General features: G+C 41.4%; 1 protein-coding gene across 1 annotated transcript in view; it reads left to right on the top strand.

Annotated features, from left to right (window-relative positions):
• PTPN12 (protein tyrosine phosphatase non-receptor type 12) overlaps nucleotides 1-21,207 on the top strand; it is a 95,489-nt gene that overhangs the window by 56,453 nt on the left and 17,829 nt on the right. Inside the window, 3 exon segments of the mRNA XM_030216573.1 lie at nucleotides 9,285-9,362; nucleotides 10,211-10,290; nucleotides 15,746-15,776. Of these exon segments, the coding sequence (XP_030072433.1) occupies nucleotides 9,285-9,362; nucleotides 10,211-10,290; nucleotides 15,746-15,776 (189 nt within the window).

Below are 21,207 nucleotides of genomic sequence, written 5' to 3'. Positions count from 1 at the left end.
CACTAGCCAGGTAAAATACCAGATATTGATGCCAAACTGGAAGAGTGCACAAATCAATTGGTGACAGGCATACTGCAGAATTACTGCAACAGCAGACAGTGAATCTCTGAAATTTGCCGTACACAACACTGTAAAGTACATCAGAAGCCTGGGCTATTGTTGCTGCTCACAGGTTTCAAACTTGTGCTAATTCAACGTTTTCTGTTTGTCACTAGAAATACATAAAAACAGGACAGTGTTTCATTTCCTGTTTTGACTCTTTTAGTTTCTAGTTCTTGTGTTTTAAGGATACATATAACTTATGATGACATTCCTGTTTTGTTAAGTAGCCTTTGGATGATCTTCCTTCTGTTTGTCCCTTGAACCCTTATAGTATTTGACAGTGTTGTGTGCAGCAAATTTCACAGGTTCACTGTCTGATGTTGCTGTATATACTTGAATGTAAGCCTAACCGAGTATAAGCTGTGTTGTTTTTTTCCCCCATAAAAAAGGGGGGGCATTGGGTTGGGGAACACGTTGTGAGGACATACCCCCTCTCCAGCCTCTCCCCACCCCTCTTCACAAGTTTCTCTCATGCTCCCCCTCCCCCCTCGTTTACCTCTACAGCAGAGCTCAGGCTCTGGTTTATTTTTTTCTCCTTCCTTGGCACAGCGTCAAAGTCCATGTCTTCCCCTACACAGCCGAGCCCTGCAGATACTTGAGCCGTGACGTGCAGGAAATTGGGGAAGTCTCGCAGTTTCAAGTCCCGCGAGACTTCCCCCAGCTTCCTGCACAGCTTCCCGAACTTCCTGCGCGGCTCAAGTATTTGCAGAGCTCCGCTGTGAAGGGCAGACAAAGACTTTGAAACTGTGCTAAGGAAGGAGAAAAAACTTGGAGCCTGAGCCCTGCTGAAGCAGGAGGAGGGGGCAGGTCTGCATTTAAAAAACTGTGTGTTGTTACCATGCTGACTCTACTATAAGCTGAGACCCCAATTTAGGGGCTTTTTTGGGGGCCCAAAATCTCTGCTTATAGTCGTGTAATTTTATCGGGTGTCTCATATATTATGAACAAGGAAAACAATTTCTGTTCACTTCTCCTTATCTTTCTTGCTTTTAAACTATTAGGTGCGTACAGATTAACAGCTAGAGTTGATAACTGGATCTCATTGCATTACAAAGGAGCTGAAGTAAAATAGCACAATTAAGGTTAGCTTATACTAATGCAGTAGTGCCCATTAGAACCTTAACTGTAAATGGAATCCTTAGTGGTTAATATAATAGATAAGGAGCTGTGAAGGGTTTGATACATTTGTATTCCATACGTTTTTTTTTTTTTAATGAAATTTTTATTGATGATTCAACACAGTTTACAATAACACACAATGTCATATCCTGTTTCCCGAAAATAAGACATCCCCTGAAAATAAGACCTAGTAGAGGTTTGCTGAATTGCTAAATATAAGGCCTCCCCCGAAAGTAAGACCTAGTAAAGTTTTTTGTTTGGCCCCGATGGGACATGGACACAGCAACCTAATTTTTTTCGCTGCAAACCAAAGACGAAATAACATTAAAGAAATGCAAGAAACAAGACTGAGGTGGAAAATCTATCGTCCAGCGGACTCCTACCATCCTCCTTCACACATTTGTGAAGATCAACTACCGGTAAGTGAGCCCGGAAAGAAAAGAAACATCCCCCTTGCAGAAATAATAAAAGAAATGAGTAACCGAGCCCTTTCGGTGCTGCTCCATCACCAAGGGCTAAATCAGACTAGAAGGATGGAAAGTGTTGCGAATGTACAGGAGGAGCGCATAAAGCGCCACCAAGGGGAATGGAGCTACCGTAGAATTTTTTTTTTTTGTTTGTAATATGGTAGGGATGATCCTGGCCCTAAGCCCTCTCACAACCTCCCGAGACCCCCAGCCACAGCAGCCTGGCCCCACATTCCATTACCTTCCCTAGTGCATACCCCTCCTCCATTCCCAGCCCGGCCAGGGCGGCTCTGCTCCGCTCGAGTCCTGCGGTCACTGTGGGCAGATAGGCGAGCCACGGCCTACTCCTGCAGGATACCGCCCCCCACTTAATACTGTTCCCGACTGCCACAGTCCCCCCTACTACTCTCGAATAAGACATCCCCTGAAAATAAGACCTAGCGCATCTTTGGGAGCAAAAATTAATATAAGACACTGTCTTATTTTCGGGGAAACACGGTAGTACCAACCATTATTGTATTCCATGCGTTATACATACTGTAGGAAATAATTTGTAGTCTGCATGTGATAGTGGTAAGTGCTTGGGGGAATGAAGCTACAGTGTAACTTGGACAGTTGGAGCCAGGGTTGTGGAGTCAAACTCCGAGACTGTTTGTTTTTTATTTATATCACAGTTTATAAATACCGCTCTATCTTACATTCTAGGCAGTTTACAGCATATCACATCCATAATTTCAAACATAGAACATCTGACATCATACAAAGAACATCGTATAACCCTAAAAATAATATATTAAAAATACATTCCAATACATAAAATTGCCTCCTCAAAATCCAGAGATCACAAACTTCTATAATCACTGAACTCTCACTCCTATTCCAGATCAAAGGCACTGCTAAACATTCTTTAATGCCCTGATCAGAAGCAAACGTGGGCGCTAGAGGCTGTTAGCACTGTACTAGCGTTTGCGCTTGCCCCGTGGTCACAGTGAGTGCATGAAACAGTGAGCTTGCTGGCTCTTACCCTCTCTTGCCCCTTTCCCCCCATGCAGAACCTTTCCCTCTTTTGCCCACCTCTGCCCCATGCAGCATATTTCTCTCCCTTGCCTCTTCCTCCCCCCCCCCCCCAGCATCTTTCCCTCTCTCCTTCCGTGCAGCATTTCTCTCTTGCCACTCTCCCCTCCCCTGTGCAGCATCTTTCCCTCTCTTGCCCCACTCTCTCCTCCCCCGTGCAGCATCTTTCCCTCTCTTGCCCCACTCTCTCCTCCCCTGTGCAGCATCTTTCCCTCTCTTGCCCCACTCTCTCTTTCCCTCTTGTTCCTCCCCGTGTAGCATATCTTCCCCCACCACCACCAAAAAAAAAAAAAAATCTCCCTTAAGCTTCTCTCCTCAAAAGGGCAGCAGCATTGATTCATACACACTGCCTACGGCTGACCCTGAAGCCTTCCTTGTGTCGTATTCCGTGTAGCAGAATTAGGGAGTTGCATCAGAGGGGGTCGGGACGTGGCAGGGAGGCGGCTTCCGGGTCAGCCTCAGGCAGCGTGTAGGAATCACTGCTGCTGCCCTTTTCAGGAGAGAAGCTTGTTAAGGGAGAGGGAGATACCTGACCAGGGGAGCCCATCTTGCTTCCCCCATGCCAGCTGTCAGATATGCACTGCTGCTGAGTGGGCCTGCAACCACTAGTTACCACTATTGCGACTTGTCATCCCTTCCCCTAGGATAGGACTTCCCAAACTATAGGTCACAACTCCAAACGGGCTCCCACATGACGTGTTTTGTGTCACGATCCGGCCTGGAAGTACATAGGTGTGCCATGATGCACCTTGGCAGGGTTGTGGATATTGTGGTCACAACCATGAAGTTGCAGTAACATTTCTAGTTGGCTTGGGACATAGTTTGGAGCCAAGAATTGAACCCAGGTTCTCTGTATTGCCACTCAACCAATTCTATTATGTTTAGCATGCATTTGGAAACTGAAAATCTCTACGTATACTAACCTTTAGCTATTTTCTAATTTGCTGTTTAGTGAGAATTTTTGCTAACTGAAATGCTGGAAAAGGTGATGCTTTTTTTAAACAGTTAATTTGGTGGCTTTTTTTTTTTTTTACTGTGGTTTAGTAAACTTTTCTGGATTCTAAGTTGTATTTAATTTAAGTCGAACATTTCTGTTGTTGCTGACACTGTACTCTCTGCTTGTTCTTTTAATATTGGTGGTCTTTTCTGCATTCTATTTTAAAATTTGATTTTATTGTTCATTTCTTTATTATTGTTTAAAAGTAAGAGTGGTATATCAAATAAAATTAACCATAACCATATGCATTGACAACATGTAATGCCAGATATCTTATGGGCAACCCAGTTATTCACAGTTTAACAACTATGATCTGACCCAAATCAACCACTCTTTCCATTTTCTTGCCTTCCAAAAACTAATCTTTTCCCCTGCTGGGTGAATTGTGAATTAGGTGTGGATCTCTTCCAGTTTCACACTTTCTAGAGCACTTGTTTTGTACTCTTCATATTGACTATCTCTCTTATATAAAAGGCAACCCCAACGTTCTATGAAGCCTCCACGGAAGTTGAGGCGCCAGAGATATCCGGTGTGCCCTGGAGTGTCTGCACCGTCCTCGCGTCAAAACGTCAAGACGTCGAGGGCGGAGCTATGACACTCGAGGGCCGAAACGGACTCGCCATGGAGGCGCAGCAAAAAAAAAAAAAAAAACCAAAACCCTCCCCACACACAGCGAGGCGAACCCCGAACAAGGCAAGTAGCTCGGAGGGAGGGGGCCCCTTGCTAGCGCCCGTTTCATTGCGCTCAGAAACGGGCATTTTTTCCTAGTGTAATCATATTACACTCTAAAACTCTATGAACATGTTTAACATTAGTGGTTATGTGCAGGCTCTGACCTTGGAGTTGGATGTCCACATTTCGCATTGCCATGTTTGTTTTACCGATTGATATTACTTTCTTCCAAACTAACTTCTAAATCTTTTGCAGAAAAGCATTAATAAAACATCACTCTTTAGGAAATGTACAGCCATACTATAGACACCGCTGTGTCATGGTGTATGTATATGTGTGTGTGTGTGTGTGTATATATATATATATATATATATATACTAGTAAAAAGGCCGTTTCGGTGAGAAATGAAACGGGCGCTAGCAAGGTTTTCCTTTGAGTATTTATGTTTGACAGAGTGTGTGTGAGAGAGAGAGTGAATGTGAGTGAGAGAGAGACTGTGACAGTGTGTGTGTGTGGGAGAGAGAGAGAGACAGAATGTCGATTGATTGTGTGTATGTGTGTGTCACAGAGAGACATAGCGTGGCTGTGTGTGAGATACCGACAGAGTGTGTGTGTGTCAGAGAATGTTGACGTTTGTGTGCGTGTGTGACTGACGTGTGTGTGTGTGCAACAGAGGGGTAGGCGCGGATTTGACATGCACGGAGAGGGATCTGCAGACTTGGAGGGGGGAGTGGGGGAGTGTGAGAGATGGAGTGTGTGTGTGTTTAACACCGTAGGGTGTGTGTGTGTGTAAAATATGCCTTAACAATGTTCAGCCAAATACATTTTCAAGCATCCTGTATCTGGTCTGCAGCACTTTAAAAACAATTATTATTATTTGTTTTTCTGGAGGTGAAAGTGCTCTTTAATCCTAAGCCCTGGTACCATATCATGCCATAATAATTAGATACAACAGATGTTTAGACCTTCTTTGGGCTGTAATCTCATACCACAACAGAATGAAATTTCACTGATCAAGGCACAAAATGCCAAACGTTCTCCCCATACCCCATCCTGCAGATATTTTGTTGAATGAAATCATAGAAGAAAAAAAGTTATTGCACATCCATTACTTTGAAGAAACTACATTTGCTGAGTAGAGTTTCCGTTGCAAGTGTTGTTTTCTTCGTCATCATCCTGAGTCCTCAATGTATAAATTGTGCCTTTTTGTTTTGAACTCATCGCCACCTTTCTGACTGACACTGGAAACTGGTAAGTAAAATATTGAATTCTGGCTATCGCACTTCTTTCCTTCAGAGCAGCTTCTTTCCTAGCTTCTATTTTAATCTGTTGCTCACAAAGGGGGAGCGGCGTTGCCAGTCAGGGGTGGGGAGGGGCACTCGACATATCGGGCCAAAGCAAAGATTAAGGGAACCTGAAGCTGCATAGTCCTCCGTCCCCGCTCCCCTTCACTCTTTTAACAGCCAGCACTAATGAAGGGGAGGGGCTGCACCACATGTCCCCCTTCAGATAGGAACAGGAAAGAGTGAATCTTCCCGTTTGCAGTCCGGAGCAGTAAGAGGTGGAGGATTTTCTTTCGTGGTTGCGGGGGGTGGGGTGGGGGTGGGGAGAGATTAACCTATTGTCACAGAGAAAGTGCTGATACTTTACCGGCACTGCTCTTCTCCTTTGGCGCCCTTGGCAGTTTCTTTTTTTTTTTTTTAAGTAGTAAAAAAAAGGCACGTTTCTGGAGCCAATGAAACGGGCGCTAGCAAGGCTTTCCTGTGCCCCCCCCCCCTCCCCTTCATCGATGTTGGTGAATTGCTCCGCCTCCGCCCTCAACGTCATAACGTTTGACGTGAGGGTGGGGCCCAGAGACTGTGTTTTTCGAGGCTTCAGAGCTTCGAACATACGAACCTTGGCTTCAGTGACGTCAGAAGCCAATAGAACGTTGAGGGTGAGTTTTATAGGGAGCAGATGGGCGTGGCTGAGTACTGAGGGTGAGTAGTCCCAATAGTAGCCTAGCCTACCAGGAGGACAGGAGTTCAGGGCTTCACTGCCACAGATGGAGTGAGCTTCAGAACTCTGAGGGGGGATTTTGTATATATATGTATATATATATATATGTGTGTGTGTATGAAAAACTGCATTCCTTTCAGCAAATTTGGAAGTGCCTATATATGCCAAATATTAATGTATATTACGTTTTATTCTTGCTACATTATAGGAAGCTAAATCAGCAGTAGTACACCTCTTAATAGTCTATAAGTAAAGGATACCCCAAAATAACTTAATATTTTCAAAGCAATTTGAATGATTTTAGGCAGGATCATATGTAATGGCATGCAATCGCTTGCAAGTAAATATTATAATCAGAAAATGCCTATCTTTATTTCAGCATATTTGATATACTGCTGTGGCCTACAAAAAAGGCATGAAGAGATTAACAATGCATAAAAACAAAGGTCCAGGTAGAGGAAAAGAATAGATCAGGAGGAAAAATAGGTCAAGGAATCAAAAAGGAGGAGGAGAAAGTCATGGAGAAAGGTTTAAGACTTTTTTTTGGAATGCGGGAAATGATTATGTACAGTGAGTGGGAGATTGTTCCATAGTTTGGGGCCTAGATAGCTGAAAGTTGGATCTGCGTGGGAAGGGTCAAAAGGATATGGTCTGCAAAGCAAGGGAAACATAAGGGTTTGCAGGGAATGAAAAGGTTGTGGAGATAGGAGGGAAGTCTGGATTTGAAGACAAATGCGAGAATTTTAAACTGTATTCGAGCAGGTAAGAGAAACCAGTATTTAAAGCAGAGAAGGGGAGTGATGTCAAATCTGCGGGCGTTTTTACAGTAGCTTGACAGCAGTGGATTGAACACGGAAGCATTTTAGTGAAAGTAATGGAAGACCAGCACAAAGTTACAGTGGTCAAGGTGTGAAATGACAAGTGTCAGGATAAGAGGGTGGAGTGAAGCAATGGGAAGCAGAGATTGGATTTAAGCCATAGAGAAACTTGGGAAAGACAGGTGTTTAGTCAAGTGACAGAAGTGGAGTTGGAGACTGTACAGAATATTTGAATAGCTTTTGTGTAACAGAAAGGGGTGCACGCACCCATGGTCTTGGACAATTGTGAGTAATGAAGAGAGAAAAATATTAGAGCCGGAGAGAGGATGGAGCCCTGGGGAATGCCAGAAGACTGGGAGGGAGGCTGTGGAAGTGCGATTAAAAGAACGTTGATATAAACAATTGGAAAAATAACTACCGAACCATGAAAGAACAGTACCCAATATCCTAATGGATGCAAGATGACTGAGAAGAAGTACATGATCTATCAAATCGAAAGCGGAGGACAAATCAAGAGAGACTATAATGACAGAGCAGTGGTGATCATGAAGTGCTACTAGAAGTGTTTGAGTGCTGTGATAGTGGCGAAAATTGGACTAATATGGGTGCAGAACATTAGCACTTTCAATATATTGAACCGATTATGAATGAACCAATTTTCCTATGACCTTAGTAAGAAAAGGCTGATTAGAAATAGGGCAGAAGTTGGAAGGATCAGAAAGGTCGAGGTGTGGTTTCTTAAGGAGCGAACGAACCAGTGCATGTTTCCAAATTGAGAGGACAGTGCCAGTGGCTAAGGAGGCTGAAAGCAGCAGAAGTACTTGGGGGATCAGAACGTGAGAGAGACGCTTCATCAGTGATGCTGGTCAAGGGATGGGGAAGAGGGACACAAAGAGGTTTTGGCCAGGGATACAGCAGTGGGAAGGTTAAAAGAGGACCACACTGAGGAAGGGAATGGTGAGGGGGGGGGAGGGAAAGAGGAATGGGAGAGGTGGAGGAGGGGACAAGGGGAGTAGGTAGTGGGGAAAAGGGCAACGATGGGGGAGAGAAGCAGGGAACTCAGGGTTAAGCAAGGTGCAAAGGGAAGATGTTTTGGCTTGTGGCTGCCAACATTTCTAAAGGTAGAATGGTCAGAATCTAGTTGAATAGTCGAGGGCAGTAGTCAAGACTTTGAAAAGAGCATGGGGACGGTTGAGTGATCAGCATACAAACAATATTCAGAAATATATACAGAAAGGTCTTACATAAATATCCCCTACAATTTTTTTTACTATTTTTGCGCGCACACAGTATAAAAAGAAACATTACAATAGAACATATTGCACACCACTACGTATGATCTGGCCTAAAAACATTCAGCAAAAATTTTGAAAATATGAATTGTTGGGTCTGCTCTGTAGAATCTTTCTGTTAACATAGTGCAGACGGATTATACAAGTAGTATAAGGGGAGTGGGAAGTGGACCAATGACTCCAGGGAAACGGGATACAGGTCTACAAGGTACCACTTTATTCGATGACTCGACACAGTACTGTGTTTCGGCCACAGGCATACACAAAATATAGTGAACATAATCCTAGTGAGGTGTTTGCATTGTGTACCTTAGATTTACATTGGAGTTGAGAGAATGCATGTGGCATTGAACACAGCAATGTATGTTTTCCTGAACGGTCTTCCAAGGGGACCATTTGTCAGGGATGAAATTTTCATTTTCATGTCTTTCCTAGAGCATTCAGCTTAGCCAGCAATACTAATAGTACCCAGTAGACATTTTTACCCCTTTTAAAATGGTACTGAATTCGTTTTACATAGGTCATAAACTGTTTTAAAGGTGATGTTTTTTTGACCAATGCCAATGAGAAAAATTTGAACTGGTAATATTAAGATGGAAAGCCATACTTTTGGAATAAAATACTTTTAAGTAGAACATATCTGCCATGAAACAAGTGAATCTGTAGAACTGAATATTTCTTTACAGTTTTTTGTTCCATTTAATGGCTTAAATTTCATTTTCCATCTTATGTGTATCTGGTTTAGATTTTAGTGTTAATGAAGATTCACCGCCACCTCTACCAGAAAGAACACCAGAATCGTTTGAAGTAGCAAATGAACAGAGTGAGTGTCAGTATTTTTTGTTTTCGTGATGGTTCCCTCAAATTTCATTTAGGCAGATTTTGAAAGTTGAACTAATCTTTAATGATTGGCATAATTAGTTTAGGAGAATTGAAGCAATTGTGTTTCTATAAATTAAAAAAAAAATACTGGGAAATCAAGAAAAAAAATATTTAAAGTCAAATTAAACAATTAAAAAAATAATTTAAATTATTTATCCAAAGGAAATGTAAAAAGGCACCTTATTAAAAGAAACATAAGTAACTTGTCCAAAAAAAAAGACCGTGCTGAAGTATTTATATACAAATATATTGTACTTGGTATATTAGTGATTATATTGGTGCAATATAAGACTCTAACCTTTTGTTTTTCAGTGATTCCAGTTCTTCTTTGTTCTGTATTTCTTCATCTTTAGTACATAATTTTTGTTTCTCTGGAAAATTGTGTATGTAAGCTGAAGACATGGATGGAAATCATTGGCCTTTTTAAGTTTCATGGCTCACAGCAAGGGAGGCAAATGGGTGCCTGCTCAGGCTGCTTCCCTTCCTCTCTTCTGGAAAGATGGTAGAGGGAGTAAAGGTTTTCTCACACATGCATAAAATCCAATCTTCTTTTACACAGTTTCTCTTCTCTTGATCACATATACAGACATAACCTTCACATGACATATTCACGCATATACAAATTTGATTCAAAAACTATTTACTGTGTGGTCATGCTCATTTATCTGTGCGTTCATGCTTACACAGAAAATGGCTTTCAAATAGCTTGCAAGAGACTCCTCTGTATGCAACAGAGTTAGAATGAATAAATTTACATTTTATTTTAATTTTACATTTTATTGCCTTTAGACCCACCTTCATCCAAATCAAGGACTGCAGAATGGTCATTGTTGCAAGATTTGAATCCGTCTGAACAGATGCCATCTTCTGTAAGTCTTAGAAACTTAAATTATGAATTTCCGTGCAAAGTGGACAAGTTAGTGGTTGGTATTTCTAAAATGGGTCTCTGTCGTACTATTCAAGCCAAATGTATACATACAGAAATGTGTATCCTTGTGCATTTATATTTGTACCAGATCTGTCCTCAGTAACCAACATTTTATTTGAATTATAACATTTCTAAGAAACATGATACAGATTTCCTACTGTACTTATGAGGTTGAGGCAGTGCACAAATAAATAACTACACTGTATAAGGTCATCAAATACAGCCATTCAAAATATATTTTATTTATTTTTTAGGATTTATTTAAGCGTTTTTGAAAGAATTCACTCAAGTGGTCAGAATAAATCAAACTTTAGCAATAGAACAATTACAGCAGTAAAGTATTCAAATAAGAATACAAAGTATGGCATAGTACATTATAATATGTATATATGTAGTATACAGATATAGCATACAATAGCAATTAATGTACCGTGCAGGGAACATCAATACAAAAAGTCTTCTGCATGGTAGAAACACCAGACAAAGGGAGACAGAAAAAAAGCTAGCTGCCGTTCTGCTGAGAGAATCAAGGAGAACAGATTTGCTGAAACCCATTGGTATGGGGCAAAAAGTCACGTCTTCAATGCTGTCTTTAGAGTGTAGTGGGTTTTAGCTATATTCCTATGATCACTGTTCTTTCTTTTTTTTTCCTGATGGATGCGTCAACCCTCACATATAGTGAGAGAGGCCTGTGTATCTTTAGTCTGGTGGTGGTTATGAATTTGTGGATGATTCCCTGGTTTGCTTTTGAGATTTTTATTTATTTATTTATTGCATTTGTATCCCACATTTTCCCACCTTTTTGCGGGTTCAGTGTGGCTTACAATAAGAAATGAATGATGGAAGTACAATTTGTTACAGATTGGTTTTGGATTACATTGTGCAGAATTATGCGAGACAATCGAAATGTCGTTAAGGAGTGCAACAATGGAACACACACATTGAACATTGGAAGGAGACAATGGGAGCTTAAAGGGCAATACTAAGGCATAAAGACATATGGTATACATATTTCTGTGAGTAAAGGTATGAATGATGTAGGATTACGGGGGATGAGAGTTCAGAAGTGGATTTATAGTGCATTAATAAACAGTAAGTGTGGATTTTATATGTTTTGGCTCTTTCCGTAAATTTTTTCAAAAAGATGGGTCTTCAATAATCTGCGGAAGGAAGCTTGCTCGTGGATCGTTCTTAAGTTGCGCGGCAGTGTATTCCAAAACTGCGTGCTCATGTGAGAAAAGGTTGACGTGTGTAGCGTCTTGTATTTCAAGCCCTTGCAATTGGGGAAGTGGAGGTTGAGGAAGGTTCGGGATGATCTTTTGGCGTTTCTGGGATGATTTTGTGGACTAATGTGCATACTTTAAAAGTGACGCGTTCCTTGATTTTGGCAGATTGATTTCTCCTGTGTAAAGTGTCTATAGCCTTAAGCTCTTTTTCATTTGAAGACGGATGATAATTAGATGTGTATATTGCATACACCCCTAAATTCCAATTTTTTTTAGAAAGCTGGGATATACAGGTTCAAAATGTAAATACATGTATATGGTGAGTGATCTGGGAATGTTTTGGGCAGAACTAGGGCAAAAAGATAGATATGCATTTCCCGTTTCAGAAGAGAAATGCATGTTTGTCTGCCAACATCTATATCGAGATTTGCACTTGCTCCTGAGGACATCTAAGTTACAGAAAATTGTTTAGTGCAGTGCTCCGGGATTAAGGTTGGCTGTACCCTTTATCTCTGTGTTTATTCTACCCACACCCAAAGCGGTACTGGCAAAGGATATTGGGCACTATGACAGCATTGGAAAATAGTATGTTTTTAAAATGGCTGACATACACGTGTATATGCTGGCACATACAGATTTATGGTGCTGTTAACACCATTGATTTTCATGCTTCTAAAATAGATGTTCACCTTATGTAACCAATGTATGCATATCCATTCCTGAATGTATTTAGAATCTACAGTGACAGATCCTATTATAAAATACGGTCTGTGCCCTGAGAATGGCAAGGACAAATCAAACTCTGGTATAAAGTATCGCATAGCATGTTAAATGAGTTTATCTTGTTGGGCAGACTGGATGGACCGTTCAGGTCTTTATCTGCCATCATTTACAATGTTACTAGTGTTTCAATTCATTTGGATATTCTATCTAAAATGTGCCTCTGTCTGACAGTAAATGGATGGAACCCTGAATGTTAAGGAATGGCTCTGTAACTATGTCCACACATGTATGGCCTTAAATACTTTCATAGGTTTTCTGAAATTTATTTATTTATTTTTGTTACATTTGTACCCCACGCTTTCCCACTCATGGCAGGCTCAATGCGGCATGGGGCAATAGAGGGTTAAGTGACTTGCCTAGTCACAAGGAGCTGCCTGTGCCTGAAGTGGGAATCGAACTCAGTTCCTCAGTTCCCCAGGACCAAAGTCCACCACCCTAACCACTAGGCCACTCCTCCACTGTTGCTACTATTTGAGATTCTACATGGAATGTTGCTATTTTACTAGCAACATTCCATGTAGGAGTCGGCCCTTGCAGATCACCAATGTGGCCGCGCAGGCTTCTACATGGAATGTTGCTAGTGGAATAGCAACATTCCATGTAGAATCTCCAATAGTATCTATTTGATTTTTGTTACATTTGTACCTCGCACTTTCCCACTCATGGCAGGCTCAATGCGGCTTACATGGGGCAATGGAGGGTTAAGTGACTTGCCCAGAGTCACAAGGAGCTGCCTGTGCCTGAAGTGGGAATTTAACTCAGTTCCTCAGGACCAAAGTCCACCACCCTAACCACTAGGCCACTCCTCCACTGTTGCTACTATTTGAGATTCTAGCAACATTCCATGTAGAAGTCGGCCCTTGCTGATAACCAATGTGGCCGCGCAGGCTTCTACATGGAATGTTGCTAGTGGAATAGCAACATTCCATGTAGAATCTCCAATAGTAGCAACATTCCATGTAGAATCTCCAATAGTATCTATTTTATTTTTGTTACATTTGTACCCCGCGCTTTCCCACTCATGGCAGGCTCAATGCGGCTTACATGGGGCAATGGAGGGTTAAGTGACTTGCCCAGAGTCACAAGGAGCTGCCTGTGCCTGAAGTGGGAATCTAACTCAGTTCCCCAGGACCAAAGTCCACCACCCTAACCACTAGGCCACTCCTCCATTTGATAATCGCATGATGAGTTCCCACTAACTTTATGGGAAAGATTACTCAACTTCTTGGACCTTTCTATGGACAGGAAGCTCACTCATTTGTGCAGATTGACTCTAGGCTGGCTTACTAGTTACCTAATTATTTGATTTTAGTTAGACATAATTTAGTTTTACTAAAGGAACAAAGAATTTTGGCTTATTTCACACACACATTCTAAATTCTTATTTTCCAATTCTGCGTTTGAGACCTGGTGTACAATTGTACCTTCTTTGTTGCATAAGACTTTTTTCAGATAAACAAGTCTTGTGATAAATAATTCTCATGACTATACTTGGTGTACAAACTTTCCTGGCACAGTGTCCGCTTCATTTACTTTCAGATCTTTTAAATACTGACCTAAAATTGAAATACTGTAATGCTGCATGCCTTCTCTGAACAGATATGATTGGGGTCAGTCAGCTGTTTTCACTGTGGTCTGACATGACATAGTCCTGTAAACAAAATGGGCTGAAGCAACACTAGGAATTAAAAAACAAACCATACTGCCAAGTTGTGGAGTGGAGGAGTGGCCTAGTGGTTAGGGTGGTGGACTTTGGTCCTGGGGAACTGAGTTTGATTCCCACTTCAGGCACAGGCAGCTCCTTGTGACTCTGGGCAAGTCACTTTAACCCTCCATTGCCCCATGTAAGCCGCATTGAGCCAGCCATGAGTGAGAGAGCGCAGGGTACAAATGTAACAACAATAAAATAGATACTATTGGAGATTCTACATGGAATGTTGCTACTATTGGAGATTCTACATGGAATGTTGCTATTCCACTAGCAACATTCCATGTAGAAGCCTGCGCAGGCTTCTGTTTCTGTGAGTCTGACGTCCTGCACGTACGTGCAGGACGTCAGACTCACAGAAGCAGAAGCCTGCGCGGCCACATTGGTGATCTGCAAGGGCCGACTTCTACATGGAATGTTGCTAGTGGAATAGCAACATTCCATGTAGAATCTCAAATAGTAGCAACAGTGGAGGAGTGGCCTAGTGGTTAGGGTGGTGGACTTTGGTCCTGAGGAACTGAGTTCGATTCCCACTTCAGGCACAGGCAGCTCCTTGTGACTCTGGGGCAAGTCACTTAACCCTCCATTGCCCCATGTAAGCCGCATTGAGCCAGCCATGAGTGAGAGAGCGCAGGGTACAAATGTAACAACAATAAAATAGATACTATTGGAGATTCTACATGGAATGTTGCTACTATTGGAGATTCTACATGGAATGTTGCTATTCCACTAGCAACATTCCATGTAGAAGCCTGCGTGGCCACATTGGTGATCTGCAAGGGCCGACTTCTACATGGAATGTTGCTAGTGGAATAGCAACATTCCATGTAGAATCTCAAATAGTAGCAACAGTGGAGGAGTGGCCTAGTGGTTAGGGTGGTGGAATGTTGCTAGTGGAATAGCAACATTCCTTGTAGAATCTCAAATAGTAGCAACAGTGGAGGAGTGGCCTAGTGGTTAGGGTGGTGGACTTTGGTCCTGAGGAACTGAGTTTGATTCCCACTTCAGGCACAGGCAGCTCCTTGTGACTCTGGGCAAGTCACTTAACCCTCCATTGCCCCATGTAAGCCGCATTGAGCCTGCCATGAGTGGGAAAGCGCGGGGTACAAATGTAACAAAAAAAGAAAGTTTATGGAAGATGTCAAAACCCTCAGGACCTAAATTCCTCTAAAACACTAGGAGCAATCATGTTTGAAATAGTGCCACAATTGCCTTCATAAGGAATGTGATTTCTGTTACATCAGAATACATATAAATTGAAACCAGTAGGTTTGATTCTCTTGATAACATGTTTGCACTACTGATGTAGCAGAATTGGAATTTAGTTTCAGAATGACTAACATTCTGAATTACTAAATGCATTGGACAAATGAAAATCATATTTCTAAAATAAAGTTCATTCTAAATACAACTTTGTTCTAAAAATTTAAACAAAAATGACTCATGCCTATTAGATGAAAGGTTTGAGGATAATGGCTCACACTTATCCTTTAGATGAAAGATTTATTCTTAGAGGATATGCAGGATAGTGGTACCCATGAATGAGTGGTTAACATCAATGGCAGTTTGTGATGGAGATTGCTTTCTCTGAGCATGGTGTGTTCAAATATTTTTTGTAGGTACGCTGTAATGATATTAACAAGATACAAATATGTAACTAGTGCATCTTGTTTTTACAGAACTTAAAAACAACTGGGAGTATAAAACTTGGTAAGTAATTAACTTGAATTTCATTTATAGCACAATTTGTAGCATGCTACAGTATATTTCTGCTATTGCTAAGCAAAGGGCCAACAACTCTGAGGGGCCCTTTTACAAAGCCGCATAGGCACCAACACGCGTCTATTTAGAGTTACTGCCTGGCTAATGCGTGGCCCTTGCGGTAATTTCATTTTTGATGCGTCTGCTAGACGTGCCGGAAAATTTTTATTTTCTGGCACTTGGGCAGTAATCGTCGTTCTGCGTGCATAGACATTACCACCCGGTTACTGCGTGAGACCTTACCGCTAGGTCAGTGGCTGGCGGTAAGGTCTCGGACCCAAAATGGATGTGCTGCAATTTTAATTTTGCCGCACATCCATTTTTGGCAAAAATTTTAAAAAGGCATTTTTTTTTTTTACAGGTTCGCTGGAAAATGATTCTGCGCGTGCCCAAAACACGCGTTTATACAACCACAGGCCATTTTTCAGTGCACCTTTGTAAAAGGGCCCCTGAGTGAAGCAAACTGGTTTTAAAATTTGCAGAGAAAGCAAAGTTTCTTTTCTTTCATCAAAGAGGATGAAGCAGCCATACAAGCAGGTTATATCATCTGACAGTATGGAGCCCAGCAGCTCTCTGAGCTTCAACTAGAAAATGTGTGGGTGTACCTTTCTGCGCAGCATGCTGTTATGGAGTAGTCTCTGATCTTTTCCTACTTGTCCAAACAGACATGTTTTCAGATTGTTCTCGCCTCAGGGACTTAATGGGATTTTACTTTTCCTGTCTAATTATTTCCTTTAAAAAAAAAAAAGGCTCCTTTATTTTTTTTTTCCATATCTGAGCCATTAAGCCAAACTTTGCTCACCTGTTTAAGCTGTCTGTGACAACTGTGTTGTAAACCTGTAAAATTGCCTTTATTAACTCTTGAAGTGCATTTCTCTAGTTTGGCCAGCAGGTGGTGCATGTTTTATGTTAAAGCTGTTGTAGAAAAAGTGCCTGCCCTCTTTTTGTTTCACTTAGTGAAGAAGTGAATCTACAGTACTATGAGCAGTATACTTTTAAAACTTGTTGATTGGGCTATGATTGGCCTGAAGTTTGAAATTACTAGCAGTTGTTGCTTCAGTCTTTGCCCGGGAGAAAAAAAGAGACAGATCTCTTTGCTGAGGCTTGATGAATTGTATGTCCTGATCTTCCCAGGTACTGTTTAGACAGTTACAGATGTTTAGTTAGTTATAATTGATCCATATTTCAGTTACCTGTTGTTTGCTATTTTCACTATTTTGTTCCACTGTTCAATATTTTAAGAGAATAAACATAATTGTTCTCCCTGTTTGTCTGGACTGATAAAGAATCCTGGTGGTTTGTGTGTTGTCTGTGAGTGCTTTCTGGGAACTGTGGGACCACTGGGAGTGTGGCTGTAGTAACCTAGAAATCACTGAGGATAATTTGAGAGCGGGAGACTTGCCCAGAGGCGGTTGTGACCAGTCAGCGGGAGGAAGGTGTTAGTCTAGAGCACAAGCAGTAGGTGCAGGCTGACCTGAGCTATGTTGGGATGGACCCTCTAAGTGGTCATGGGTTTAACCCCAGGTGGGTGGCTAGGCATTTCGTGACAGTGTCCAAGGACAAAGCAGCTTTCGAACTGTTTAATTTATAAGAGGAAAAAGAGCATAAAATTACAGTCACAAGATTGCCTGCTCTGCCTCAGATAAACCATGATGAAGAAAATATAACTACGGCAGTACATTGCTAAGGGCCCACTTCATTAGGAAACTAAAACTGACAATGGCAGCAAAAAACTATCATGAGGGGAAAAAGAGCAGGTAAAGTCACCAACTCCCAAGTAGTTCCTGATCCAGGGAGTATGATGTCAGTCTCGCACACAGTGGTCTGTCATGGTCCATGAGGATTAAGGCTTAGTGGAGACTTAACATAATTTTGTACAGTGCTGAAATATTGATGCCATGCCTCAGTACCATAGCTTTTAAGATTATCTGAGCTTGTCCCATGCTAGGCTCACTTGAATTCGAATACTGTCCATTTCTACTCTCTCTGCTGGAAGGCCATTTCTCTAAGAAATATTTCCTTTGATTACTTCCCCTCCTCCTTTCACCCTCATGTTATGACTCCTTGTTCCAGAGCTTGCTTACAGTTGAACAAAGCCAGGTGCCTAATGCACATTTATATTATGGAGATAGACAAGTTTAAATGTATCTCCTCCAGATTACATATCTTTAAATCTATCCTGTATTTTCTTCTAATGACCACGGATCATTTTTATGGCTGCCCTTTGACTAACTCATCTCTGGTATATATCCTTTTGAAGGTGAAGTCTCCAGAGTTGCCCCAAATGAGATATCACCAGAAATTTTTATACAGAAGCACTATTACCTCCTTTTTCTTGCTGGTCATTCTTCTCTGTGCATGTGCACCCAATCATCCTTCTGCCGCCATTTTTTCTACCTGTAAAATCATCAAAATAGGATCACTTCCAGATCCTGCTATTCTTGCATGCACACCTCGTACTCTTTCTTCCTTGGGATTTGCAGCCGAAATTCATGACCCTGCACTTTTTAGCATTAAATTGTAACTGCCAAATTCTAGACCATTCGTTAAGTCAGTAGATCTCTTCTTCTGTTACCCATATCAGGGGTTGTCTACCCAGTTGCAGATTTTACTTCTGCAGAGAGGCAAATGTTTCCTGACAGTCCTTCCACAATATTGTTGAAAAACCAAAGGGCCAATCCCTGCAGCATCCCACTGGTAATGTCCCTTACCTTGATGATCTCCATTTATCACAATGCTTTGACATCCTCCCACTCAATCCATTTCTAGGGCCCATAGCATAGTGGCTCCATTTATTAGTTACCTATACAGGATTGTGTCAAAAGTATACCACTTTATAAAGGCATGAGATCTAAAGATATATGGTGTTTACAAAGGATACAAAACACCTCAAATTAATTTCAGGTTCACATAAGTTTGATTATGTCACACCTCTACCTAAAATGCACATTGGCTACCGCTCACATGTCATATTACCTATAAAATTCTCCTTTTGGTCTTCAAAACAAATTTTGGATCCTCTCTCTTTTTAGCAAGACTGTTAACGCCATATGCTCATGTGCATGCCCTTCATTAAGGCCAACAGCATCTTTTGGTGTTACTGGTCCCTACATATGGCATGCATTACCATCATCTCTTAGATCGCAAACTTCCTTGACACAAGATAAATCTTAAAACTTTTATTTCAGGATGCTTTTTTGATACGCTAGGCGCTGTTCTACAATTGAGTCTGTTGGATTAGACTAGACTTGCCCCCTAATCCCTTTGAACTCATCTTTACTTTCTTTACTGTTTGGTAATGGAGTTCCTTTTCCACCCCTCCCTGATCTCTATTCCTTCTTATTCTTAATTTCTAGTTTCTCTCTTGCCTATGTATTTTAGAATTGTAAGCCGCTTAGACATTTTGATGTGTGGGATACCAAGTTTTGAATAAACCTTGAACCACGTCTAGCATTCTTCCTTAATTGAACTATCTGGCCAGTGAAAGAAATTTATCAGATGTCTGATAATACTTACCTCTGGTAAAAACCATGCTGTAATTAATTAGATCCCAGAAAGAACATTCTGTTTTATTAGCAATTCCATTACAGGTACTACCAAAAGGTTTACTCACCACAAAGGTCAGATTAAATTGCTTGTAGTTAACCAGCCTTCTCCTTATTTCTTCGTGTACAAGAACCATATCCACCCATTTCCAATCCTTTAGGACCAGTCTCAACTCTGAAGAACTGTTGAAGAGGCCAGACTGTGGACTGACAAGTTCCTTCAGCACTCTTAAATGTAGCCCATCTAACCCAAATGTTTTGCCTGCTCTTAATTAGCTCCTCATGAAGAAACTGCTTTGCGCCTTACTTCCATTCCTATTTGCTTGTTCACTGTGGTTCTATTCCTGGACTTTTATCTGTTAACACCAAACAGAAATATTTTTAAGCAACTCTGCTTTATCCTCATCAGAGTCTATGTATTCCTTTGCTTCGCCTTAGAAATGACATTTAGACTCTACACATCTATTATATATTAAAAAAAACAAACAAACTTATCCCTTCCTTGTTACTATATTGGCTTTATTTTATTCCATTTTTGTATTTGCTTTCCTGACTACTTTCCAAGTGTCTCTTAAATTTTCTAGATATTGTTGCTGGGCTTTCTCTTTTTGTGTCCCTTGTAGTTTATGAAGGTTAAACTTTTTCCTTAACGTTCAGCTTCTACTTTCGAAAACCATAGTGGCCTCTTTCCTTTTACTTAACAAAAATATCTCCTTTCAGTTTTGCCCAATGCTTTTGTACTCCCCCTTTCTCCCACTGAGATGTTTCCATCTAGCTAACACCAGCTTGAAGTATTCCTTGTGTCTTGATAGTGTTTCCTGACACTATCAAGGTGAGTGAACCATACCCCCTCTCCCCCTGGTGATCAGTGAATGCCAGATGATCATCCGCTACCCATTTGCAAGCACCAAGTCCAGTAACCCCCCACCCCCTGAATGGGTTCTGTTAACCAGCTGCCAGAACAGTTCTCCCTGTGAATAATCCAAATTTCCCTATTAAAGATTACTAGAGGACGTCCCAGTCAACATTTGTCAAATGAATGTTTTCAATTAAAATCAAGGTCATATTTTGCCAGTAGGGGAGGTCTGTATTAACCCACAGTGCCTCCTCCGTACCTTGTAAGCCCCTACGGTATTTGTTGCTTTAATATTTTTTATTACATATAGTACTGTGTTGCTGCCTCCCTTTCATCCTATCCTGTCCTCAGGAATAGATAAGGTACAACTGTATCCCAAGCATAATTCTCCATATACCAGATCTTCCCAATGGCTTTTTTCAGTTGTGGCTGAAACGGAAACTGATATTAAAACCGAAATTGCAGCTGGAACTCATCACCTTGTTTCGGCCAGCACTGAAAATTCAAGTTTGGTTGTGTGAATGTGAACCAGTGAGGGCTGCTGGGGATTGTCAGAGCTTGCAGTATGCATCCTTTTGCTAAACCCATACTGGTCAATATTCAATAGGGTTTAACCAGGCATGAAAGGTTCTTGCCCAGTTAAACCCCACTGAGTGACCCGGCACATGATATTCAGTGCCACTCACTGGGCCATCCGTGGAGCATAGGCAGAGTGCCTACTTAGCTAGTTAGTGTTATTTTCAGTCTGTTATCTGGCTACGTAACTGCATAAATTTAGGACAAGGAATAAGCTGTCCTAACTGTATGCACTGACGTTAACCAGCAACGGTCTGAATATTGGCCAGTGCTCAGTTAACTTCCAGATGACCTCTAAGACCTGGATATTCAATGCGGGGAGCCACACATGCCCTAGCATTGAATATCCAGGGTATGTGAGCAGCTCAGATGCCGCTTATTGCTGCGGGCTGAATACTGGGTG

This window comes from Microcaecilia unicolor, chromosome 10 (genome assembly GCF_901765095.1).
Source record: "Microcaecilia unicolor chromosome 10, aMicUni1.1, whole genome shotgun sequence".
Taxonomy (NCBI): domain Eukaryota; kingdom Metazoa; phylum Chordata; class Amphibia; order Gymnophiona; family Siphonopidae; genus Microcaecilia; species Microcaecilia unicolor.
The sequence above is the reverse complement of the archived record's forward strand: the minus strand, read 5'-3'. Positions and strand labels throughout refer to the sequence as shown.